At 36.3% G+C, this 11871-nt stretch overlaps 1 protein-coding gene across 6 annotated transcripts in view; it reads left to right on the top strand.

The window, feature by feature from the left end:
• Positions 1 to 11871, top strand: part of neo1b (neogenin 1b) — a 145968-nt gene that overhangs the window by 92934 nt on the left and 41163 nt on the right. For all 6 annotated transcript variants that reach the window (XM_077209974.1, XM_077209976.1, XM_077209973.1 and 3 more), the window contains exons 8-10: positions 6759 to 6981; positions 8991 to 9145; positions 11630 to 11778. In XM_077209974.1, coding sequence (XP_077066089.1) covers positions 6759 to 6981; positions 8991 to 9145; positions 11630 to 11778 — 527 coding nt within the window. The remainder of the gene's footprint in view (positions 1 to 6758; positions 6982 to 8990; positions 9146 to 11629; positions 11779 to 11871) is intronic.

Consider the following 11871-nt stretch of genomic DNA (forward strand, 5'->3'; position numbering starts at 1 on the left):
CATGTTCATGAGTCATTTTCAGTCTCTAGATTCACGCATCACAAAAACATGATATTATTTATTTATTTATTTTTAATACATTTTAAGTAATTCAACCCTTTCTTTTTAATTCATATTTTTGTAATAAAATTGTATAATTTTTTAAAATACATTTTAAATAATTCAACCCTTTCTTTTTAATTCATATTTTTGTAATAAAATTGTATAATTATTATTAATTTACATTTATTATTCTGCATGCCACCGTTTTGAACCTCTGACATCAAGGGTCTAAATGCAGAAGCAAATTTTTTTTAATTTTATTTCATTTTTACTTCACTAATAGCCATGTGAATGTATCCACCGCAGTCACAGCGCTACCGCAAAATACTTCTTGACACGTTTCTCCCGACACACACTACACACAGTCCTGCATGATTGGAATGAAGAGATATTTAGGCCCTGAAGCTCGTCACCATGTACCGTTTAAAGTTGTTCCCATCTAGACCTGTTGTCGGTGATTATGAGTGTGTTTACCGCGGTGAAGCCCTCATCTGACAAGCCTCTTGATTGGGAAGTGATTTCTGCAGCGTTGGCCTTCTGGAGGTCTTCGGCTTTGGTTCTGCTGAGGTTTAAACTCAATTGATGAGCAATCAGATGTTATTGGATTGTGTGAATGTCTATTGATGAGCTGGCCGGGGTTCTTGTCAGGCGGTCGGGTTTTCCTGGCGGCAAACGTAGGGTGGATGAAGAGAGAATGTGAGCTAGTGGAAGATTTATTTATTTATTTAAAATTTTTTTTTTTTTTTTTTTTTTTTTTTTACTCCTGCTGTGCGATTTGTACGATCCTAAATGCCTCCATTCAGGAAGTTTTCTCTGTGTGCTTATAGGCCTTTTGGGCCTCGACGGGAAGAGCCACACGCGTTTCACTCTCCACCCGTCTAATGAAAACATGATTACATAAATAACAGGACAGATATAAGTGAAGGTGTTAATCGTTCCCTTTTCCTGAGCGGCGTGCCGTACTCAATCTTCCTGTGGGATTGAGGTTACGCAAACAGACCCGTCAGGTGTGATCGAGTCTGTTGTGAAGTCATAAATCAACTTTTTTCAATCAACTTTTATATATATATAGCATAATAAAAGCAACAGTAGTTGGTCATTGTGCTGTACAACAGGAAAAATATCTTTCAAAAAATCAAGAAAGACCGCAAAACAAATGATAAAGGGAGTTTACATCAAAAACAGCAATCAGAAAAATTCATCATTTTAAAATCAAGGACAGTTTTAAGCCTGTGAAAAGAGGTAGGTTTTTAACTTGGATTTATAAACAGACTCTGTGGATATAGTCTTAGGAATAGAGGAAGACTAATACACAATTTTTGACCAACAATAGAAAAAGCAGGAAAAGTCTAGATCTCGGAAACATCAGCAGTCTTTGTTGAGATTACCTTAATGATCTTGAAGAGTTATTTAATTTCAAAAGATCAGAGAGATATTTTGGAGCTAATCCGTTCATGGCTTTAAAAGCAAAAAGCAGAATTTTAAAATCACTCCTGTAACAAACTGGCAGCCAGTGCAACGAATGCAGTATTGGGGAAATATGATAACATTTCCTTGTGCTAGTCTAAAGTCTGGCTGCGCAATTCAACATCTGAAGATGACTAATATTGGATTGACTCATTCCAATATAAAGAGAATTACAATAGTCAAGTCTAGATGAAAACAAACGAAAGGATTACTCTCTCAAACTCAGCAAATGTTTAAAAAAACTTTTAGCCTTAGATAATAATCTTAATTGGAACAAACTAGATTTAACTACAGCATTTATCTGTTTATCAAATTTAAGAGCAGAATCAATAAATAACCCCCAAGTTGTTCACAGAGTGTTTTACATAGTCATCAAGAGTTTTATAGAGGTATAAAGTGTCCCTGGAGAACCACTGATTTGGCTGACAAGGTAAAAGAACAATAAAAGACGCCCAGAGACTTGGAAAGTTGTTTTTATGTCCCTTGGTAAAAGAGCAAAACCTTACTCCACCCTCAAGTCTTGAGTTATAAACTCAAGTATAAGTGTAAACACCAATAACAGCGATGCTTGACTTGGTAAACACCACTAATGATTTGTCTCAGTAACTTGGTTTGGTTGTAGCAGCAGTTCGTGACAGCGCTGAGAAAAGATTGTGGTGAAATGATCCGGATCTTTCATCTGGATAAGCAGACGTGTGTAGAGCGCTGAAGATCAAGCCTCGGAGAGTTTTCCTCTGGAAGTCAGACGAGTGTGTTGAGTTTGTAACCTTTGTAGTGCCAGCCTCTTTGTGCACGCCGCCATCTCATCTTCAGAGGAAACACTTTAATGCCATTGTCATATCAACTTCTGATATCAGATCACTCCTCTTTTATCTTCCTCTCCTCTCTCATTTATTAGCCTTTCTTTTCAACGATTTTCAGGAATGATGTATTGCGGTCCTGACACTGTGTATTTTGGGCTTTAAATTTAACATGAAATGTCTTTAATACAATATACATAATATTTATATGTGTTTATATATATATAAATAGAGATATATTGAGTCATTAGAGCACAAACTAAAAATTGTCATTCGATATACAGTATATATATATAAAGGGCTGTCAAGTGATACATTTTTTAAAATTAACTTAATTACACGATCATGTGGCAATTACTTGATATAATTAATCTCAAAGTAATTAACTAAATTGCCCCCTAAAGTCATTATTGTGTTAAATAAGAAAATAATCAAATAGACCTTACAAGAAGTAGCTTTAGAAAAAAACAATTTTATTTGATTTCAACATTGAATTTATTAGACATTAAATTTTAGGCTTCATCGGCCATGAGGGTGAGTAAACGAAGACAGAATTTTCATTTTGGGGTAAACTTTACCTTTAATGGGTTATATATTAATTTGGAAAAATTTTATTATTTTTTATGATACTCTAAATACGAGTCATTCCATTTGTTGAAACGGCTGATTCATTCAGGAATGAAGTAAGTGGCTCTTTATGAACGAGTCATTGAATCATTGGTTCACCCGATTGATCACTCAAAACGTGGATTCATCAGAAGTGAAACGCCGATGTGTGTTGCTCGTAGACGCACCTCAGTTCTGCTCTGGCTTTATAGGTAAGATTTTCATTGGCAAAATTGAGCAAAAGCAGACAATATTGTGTCTAAAATATAACACAGTATTAACTTATTATTTATTGAACTGCTGTATAAAATCAATATCACATTGGCACTCGTGCTATTCTGGACAAAAACAGCACTCGTGTGTGATATTGCCTAACTTTATCATAAATAATATAAATATGAGACAAACTCAAATACTCATATCTTGAATTTTAGGGTCATGCTAACTGTATTCTGCAGGCTGTTGCCCTGCTTCATGTTCATCACACACACACACACACACACACACAAACACACACAACGCAAGTTAATATTGCCGTTTATTAGTTTGTGCTTTTATATCAATGAAAATGATTTTTTTTAAATGCAAGCTACAATTTTACAGTTTTAGTTCTTTTAATTAAACATTATTAATCTATTCGGGCTTCTTTTAAGTCATTGCAGAATATATAATACAAACAGCAAGCTTTATATTACACATCATCAAACGCTGGAAATGTAGGGATGTAATGTTTAGCGCTCAGCCGTGCATACTGAACGAGAGGTACAGAACTTCAAACCCAAAAGTTTCCCAGCATCCATTTTTGATCTTACTTCGATTGAATCAACACCCGCGGGTCTGCCTCCGATTTCTATTTCTGTTTTATTTCATAGTGTATTTTTGGTGCATATCTAATAATACTAATAATAATAATATCCCAAGGTTTTTGATGTCATTTCCTGACTTAAGATCTTCCCTTTGAAGAGCAGCGTGAGCGTTTCCCGCCAGCTGTGAAGAGATTAGGGAGTTCAATAAATAAATAAATAAAGATATTAATGTAGCAGGATAAAGTCATTTTCATCAAGCCCCATGCTGCCATTGTTTTCATCATCAGGGGTCATTTCATGACGTTTTATGTTCATCCATTAAGTCAAGTAACCTTTATTTATACAGCGCTTTTAACAATATAGACTGTTTCAAAGAAGCTTTACAGTGAAAACAGGAAATTAAAGTTACAGAGATTGTTTTGGCTTTACAGCAGCTCTAGAATAAAGTTATTGTCCAGCTAAAGTTAGTTTAGATTGATTCACTTCCATTGGAAAGTCATTAGTTATTAACTTGTGTAACACAGAAAACCCTTAACGCGCTCCGGACGCTCATTTGCATGACAAGTGTTTGGCGGCTCCAGAACGCAAACCTTGAAAGTTAGCATCTCCGGGTCTTATCAGGAGTCTTCTCTTTCCCTGTGTCCTCATGCTGAGTCAGGAATCTCAGGATATGATGGGGAAGCTCGTGGGTTTGGCTGGTCACGTCTCCAGCTGGTCTCTGATGCCCGTTTCTGTGCCAGACACTGCAGACTGACACACACCTCGCCCACACAGACACACACTCGTTTATTCGCGCTGAGCGGGTGTCACTCACACCTGAGAGTGACGCACGGACACAAGCTGTGAGGGGGACGAACTTTCATTGTGCTCTACTCTGTTTTGTTCTAGTCTATTCTCGTATTCACAGGGCTGCCAACTTTTGAGTTTAGCTCGGAGTGAGAAGTTTGGAGGGGGGTGGGGGGTGCAAGTTTTTAGGAAAATTATGTTTATAGTGTTCTGACAATCACAATACATTTATTTTGATGTAAAATGATTTTGATGTATAGTGATTGTCAAAACATTTGGTTACTAAACATAATTTTACTAGGTTTAGTGACAACATGTTTACATGGTGCAGTGACTGCTAGGCTACTGTTTTTATTAGCCTATTGCTTGACACAAATTTCACAATTTCAATTCTTGTTATTTGATTCCGATCTTGATTAAATATCGATTTATTTGGATGCATAAAAGGTACAGTAGACACGTTTACATTTTTCCCAAGAAAAAAACTCACCTAATGCTGTACAGAGAGCCCTGTCAGCTGGTATTATTATTAAAGGATTAAAATTACAACTCAATTAAATATAATGTGTTTTTTTTATTATAAAAACAACATTATAATATTTTAATGAAATAAGTAAAAATACAATAAATATGTAATTTATTGCACATATTTAGCAAAAGATTTCCTGTGGTAAGTGTAACGTTATGTGACGCATTGTTCTCCAGCTGTTTTAATGAACTCTTTCCAAGGTTGAAAAACACTGATTGATCGATATTATGTATGAGGGATACATTTCGGTAAGTTTGTCTGTCTTTCAACATACCTATTGTTCATTCGTGTTTATTTACTCGAGGATCGGCTTACGTGCCGCTTAAACCGAGGCGCTACAACGACCCGTCACGTCATATTTACAAGCACCAAAACAAAATAAATAAATAAAATTGACTGAATCTGAGAGCTGAGAATTTAATATCATCATAACCTGCGCTGACTTGTCTGTATTGTGTCAATGTCCTCTTTGCTTCGCAGTTTTTCTCTGCGTGAGAAAATGGATGTGTGGCGTGAGATCGTGTGAAAAGTGTCAATTGTTTGAGTCTCACGCTGAATGAGTGAGAGTTGGCAGCCCTGTATTTACATCAAGAGTTATTGTTTTTCTTGAAGGTTTCTCCTCACTGGTGCACTGGACTGGTTTTCTGCAAACAAGTATAATGAATAGACGCCTTTTTGTTCAGTTTCACATGAATTGTTTTCCAATCAGCACTTCCTCTTAGAGCCGATTGGCCGATCACACAGGATTCAGTGTTACATGGCCTCGCTAATGTCTTTGTGTTAGAAGTTGGAGTTGTTGAGCAACACTTAGCGACAATTGTTTTCTCTAAAGCAAGACTCATCCCCAGGATTTACATTTTTCAAAGAATATTTAAAATAATATTGAATACTAGAAATTAATATTTAATTTTATTAGCAATAAATAAAATAATATTTAATTTATTAGTTATAATCAAAACATTTATTTACACAGATTATGATATAGTTCAGTAATAATAGTATTAACATTTGTGTGTGTGCGTGCATATTAATATATATAAGTGTATATATTTATAATATTTTTTTATTTTTTTTTTGACCAAAATTCTGAAACCACTAGTAAAACATGTCTTATTTTCCATTTTTATTTATTTCATTCTTTTTTTCATTACAAATTATATTAGTTGTATTATATTTTGATATTATATAATATATTGATTTATTTTTATATGCATGATTGACTGTATAGTTATAGCTATATACTGTATAATAGAATATATTTGTTTACACACACGCAGATATAGATAGATAGATACATAGACAGATTATTCTTTTGCAGTAAATAATCCCTGCACATCACAACCAGATTCCTCTAATTTGCATCTACGACACTCTCGTAAAACGTGCTATTTTTATCTACTTGAGATGTTGTCATCAGTGTGTTTTAATTGCAGGGACAGATGTGAAAGAGTAATTAACAGTGTGTTTACTGATATGAATGTTAATGCTATGCCCTCCCCTCAGTGTGTAACATGTCTGCATGTTTAGCCTGGCGTTGAGCCTCCATCTCCTGCTCTGTTTCATAGTAAAGTTGCTGTTTCGTTTTAATTTTTTAGTCATTGTAGTTGTCTTTTCTTTTACGTCAATTATTTTATGTTCTTTTCTTTTTCTTTTTTCCTCCCCGAACTCTTTATCTATAATTTACCCCCCATGTTGCCCCTCCCATCACAATCACCCTCCAAGACGTTGCCCTTCCTTCTACTGTCCCTTCATTGACCGATGCCACTACTGACCATGTAGCGTCCCGTCCTGCCGAGCGCAGCGGTCCCGTCCCTTCGGCCCCGCGGGATGTTGTGGCGTCTCTGGTGTCCACTCGATTCATCAAGCTGTCCTGGCGTCTGCCTGTGGACCCGCACGGGGACAACATCACCTACTCTGTGTTCTACAGTCTGGACGGCACTAACAGGTGAAGTCACGTCAAAGACAAGGCTAATGGCACTTTTCCATTACCAGTACCGACTCGACTCGCCTTGCTTTTTTTGCACTCCGTTTTCAATTACAGATAGTACCTGGTCGTCATAGCGACGCCACAGGAACTACGCGACACACACCCGCTACCCACACACACACGCACAGGACAATGGAGGAAATCGAGTGCATGGTGATTTTGATCCTTGGGATGTGGCTGTTTCTCACAGCAAGAAGACAAACGTTTTTTCAGGAGAGGCTGAGGGCAGCGAAACGAAACACTGCTGAAAAAAACAGCTCTGGCGCGTGCAATGATGACGCAGTGAATAGTGACTATTCTCTCTGACCAATCAGCGGTCTGGAGTGTTTTCACGTCACATTTTAGTATCGCTTCAGCCCGCTCAGAACCTCGCCGGAGGTGATACGAAAAAAAGTACCCGAAAGCAGGTACAGGTACAACTTTTACACCGTGGAAAACCAAACAAAGGCGAGTCGAGCTGGTACTGTGTAGTGGAAAAGCGCCATAAATGTATTTCTATAGCACATTTAAAAGCATCAGAGTTGCACCAAAAAGTGCTGTACAATAAAACATTGAGCATATAAAAAAGAAAGCATAAAAAGAAACCATGCAGCATACAAAATATAAATACATTAAACAAAAATCCAATAAAAATTACAAATAAAAACCTTTAGCTAATCTAATCTAATCAGAAGCCAGAGAGAACAAATAATTTAAAACTGGCTAATGAAGGAAGAGACCTCACATTTAAGGGTGGACTGTTATAAGAAGTAAATAGCGGTCTATGCCGCCTCTGCAGGATGTTTGATTATGATTTCACTTTTCTCACTATAGTTAGTGTGTAATGTTGCTGTTTGAACTTTGAGCATTGTAACTTTGCAGATGTTGTTTATGCTCAAAGCATTATGCTCCCCTTTAAATGAACAGGATACACAAATTGTAACAATGCTAATATTTTGAATAGCATACTACAAATACTTATTCTGCAGTATTCACAAGGATGCAATCAAATGTTAAGGGTTTTCGGGTACTGAAGGTTAAATTAAGAAGAGGTCATTAGAAAACATTAATCGACCACTTCTCTTAATATTTGGTGAGATGTGTCCTTATCAGTGTTTATTCTGTGTGCAGAATGAGAATTTTCGGAATAAAACACATAAAATACATGGATAAACTACTAGGATTGACTGAATAAGTAGTATAGAACCAAATCATAGTGTGAAAGGTACTGCATCCCACAATGCAATGCGTTCTATGTTCCATTTCCAGGGATATTGTTATCATCTAAAACTGTTTTAAACATTTTTGTTTATTGAAATAAATCTGAAATAAAATACATAATAATAATAAATATATATATATATATATATATATATATAAAAATAAAGCTGAAATAAAATGGATTATATATATGTGTGTGTGTGTGTGTGTGTGTGTGTGTGTGTATATATATATATATATATATATATATATATACACATGCATATGTTACGTGTGTGTGTGTGTGTGTGTATATATATATATAATCTTAACTAAACTAAATGTTAAGTTTAAGCACAAAAATGACTAACTGGAAATAAAACTAAAACTCAAATAAAAATAAATTAAATGACAAATTACTATAAATTATACTAAAATGAAAACTGAATATCTAAAAATTAAAGCTATTTAAAAATATTAATAAAAGTACTGGTAACCTAGACACATCTCTTTTTGAGTACATTTTATTATTTGATTAAATTGAATTATCTTGCTATCAACCTATACTATAAACAAAGTTAGCTTTAATCATATGTATAATTTTGCTTAGCAAGATTATCTTCAAACTGTTCCTATAGAAGATTGAGAATCAAACTCATACTTGCATTACATAATGAATTGCATTCTGACACAAACTAGAAACCTATGCGTTCCTGTACTTTGACTAGCACGTCTCAGACCATATAAAAACACAGGTCGTATCTCATATTACTGTGGTTTTCTCACAGGGAGCGTGTGGAGAACACCAGCGGACCGGGAGAGATGCAGGTCACCATCCAGAACCTCGTCCCCGACACCAAGTACACGTTTCGGGTGGTCGCGTCCAACGCTAACGGCCCGGGCGAGAGTTCTGCCCCGCTTACGGTGGCCACCCAGCTGGAGGGTAAAACACCCACACACACATGTACACACTTCAAGCACAGCTTTGACCACCAGCCAGGCCTGAGGTGTCTCTTTCTACACCTCTCGCACACACACACTAGCCCTGTTTGTGCGTGTCCAAACCTACCGCCCGCTTGTTTACAGGAAGGAGTTGATCTGGGACTCTGCTTGTCTTGAGGTTTCTTCACAGACAGGCTCTTTCTGTGTGAACTTTGCTGTACAGGCTGAGTGTGGAACTGTACACATCGGGCAGCATCTGTCAGGATGCCTTTCATGGATACAGGGACCAGTGTTAATGAGACGAGAGGTATGGTCGGAGCTGTCAGGAAAGCTGATCTCACGGGATGAAAGGAGACTGTTGCTCCGGGTGTGTGTCCACGGTCGAGTGAAAACACCAAATGCCTGATGTGCATAGCGCAGATACAGACAAAATATGAAAGAAACCGCATCCCGGCTTGTGTGATATCTGACATGTAGTGTGCGAGATCAGAAGTGTGCATCCAGAATCAAAGAGTAGGGGTGCGTCGATATGAAAACTTTTACAGATAACCGATAATTCTTTGTACTTGAAAGCCGATATCCGATATTTTGTCCGATAAGATTTTCAGAGCCTGATTGCAAAAACAAAAGTCTCACCATTAAAAGCCATGTCCCAAGCACACAATTATAATGTTCTCATTATAGTTTTATGACAGACTTGCGCTGCACATGTTGCACTGAACTGTATTTTCCCTTTTTGATGTGAATTCAATCATATTTCAAGCAATTCAAAACCATCATGTTGAACAGTGCGCATCTGAAGTGTCTCAGCTGAAGGAAATAATACATTATTTATCAGCTTTAATATATCGGACACATTTTCTTATCAGGCTGATAACGGTAACATTAAAAATGAACATGTATGGGCCGATGCTGATATGGTGGCCGATATATCATGCATCTCTATAAAATAGTAGGCCAAAGGTGTCTGGACGGTGCATTATTTTTTGGTGGATTTTCATAGTTTGTCAATTCATGCTAATATTGCCCACAACCCCTAGCAACACCCTGACAACATGTTTTTTGTCTGATCAAAAACATTACTTTTTTCTTGCGTCTCCTTTAAATCATACGTCAAATAACTAAAAATCATGTTCCAATCCATTTCTGATGGATTAATTGCAAACTTCCGTTTTTTGTTTCTCGTTAAATATGCCATTCGCAAAAACACTACTGTTCAAAGGTTTGGAGTCAGTTTTAATTAATTTATTTTATTTTTTAATACTTTTATCCACCACTACTTTTATTTTAAATAAACACTGTTCTTTTGCACTTTTTATTCATCAAAGAAACCTGAAAAAAAAATCAGTTTCCATAAAATATGAAGCAGCACATCGGTTTTCAACATTGATAATAATCATAAAAGTGTCTTGAGCCGCAAAGTGATTTCTGAAGGATCATGTGACAAGACTAAAGTGTAATAATGCTGAAAACTCAGCTTTGATCACAGGAATAAATTGTATTTTAAAATATATTCATATAGAAAACTGTTCTTTTAAATTGAAATAGTATTTCACAGTTTTTACTGCATTTTTGATCAAATAAAAGTAGCCTTAGTGAGCAGAAAAGACTTCTTTCAAAAACATTAAAACATATTCTTATCTTATTTTTATTTATTGTAAAGCATCTACTCTTAATAACATAATTAATATATAAAAAGGGGTCTTGGTAACACTTTATTTTACGGTGTCCTTGTGACATATGGTACATGTAATTGCCATAGTAATAACAGTAAATTATGCATAATTACATGCAGTTAACCCTCAACCAAATCCTAATAAGTACATGCAGTTAATTAATATTAACATAACAAATAAAGTACTTTGAGTGTGCAGATGAAGTTGGGATTCATTCTAGTAAAATCGGAAGCGTTTGTTATTCTGTGGATTACCAGCACTTCCCGTTTGACTTATACGGACAAAACGAATTAAAGCGACACAATTTTCTCTTTCTAGGTCAGAACTCCTACGTTTCCTTTGCATTCCAAACGTGGACCACAATGCATTTCACTCGTTTGAAGTGTCGAAATATCCTCAGCGGGATTCTGATGCTGCTTTCTCACCAGAATATTCTTCTTTTACCATGTGATACTGTCATTATTTAAAGTATCCAGCTGCGGTGGGTTGAAACGTGTCTTCTTTTGTCACTACGTGCCGTTGAAGTTTGCAAAAGCAAAAAAAAAGAAAGTGTCAACCAAAAGAAAAAAGAAGCTTCAAGTAGAACTGTAAGCAGTGAAGACACTGAAGAAATTACTTCGGTGGTCCTTTGTGTTTTCAAACATGTACTTAAAGCTGAAGTACAGACAAACACGCATTCGTTTCTTCTGCTTTCGTTCAGTTCTTGTTCTTAAAACTTTATCATAACAGGAATAACTTTAGGGTTTTAGATTTGTGTTTTTTTTTTTTTAAAGATGTAGCTGATCTTCTTCTCTGCTTCCATCTCTCAGTTCAGGTACCGGGTCCGGCCCCGAATCTGCAGGTGGTGTCAGTCGGACCCGCTTCAGTCGCTCTGAGCTGGGAGAGACCGCTCAACGGCAACGGGGACATCCAGACATACAAACTCTTCTACAGTGAGAGAGGACAAGACTCAGAGCAGGTGAACTCTTCATCAGCATGAGCTCATTAGCATACGACCCACCACATTTACATATCTATGCATATGTAGCATATAGCAACTTGACCTAACTAA

Source organism: Siphateles boraxobius, unplaced genomic scaffold (genome assembly GCF_051911475.1).
Source record: "Siphateles boraxobius isolate OS27281-9 unplaced genomic scaffold, OSU_SipBor_1 65, whole genome shotgun sequence".
Lineage (NCBI taxonomy): Eukaryota > Metazoa > Chordata > Actinopteri > Cypriniformes > Leuciscidae > Siphateles > Siphateles boraxobius.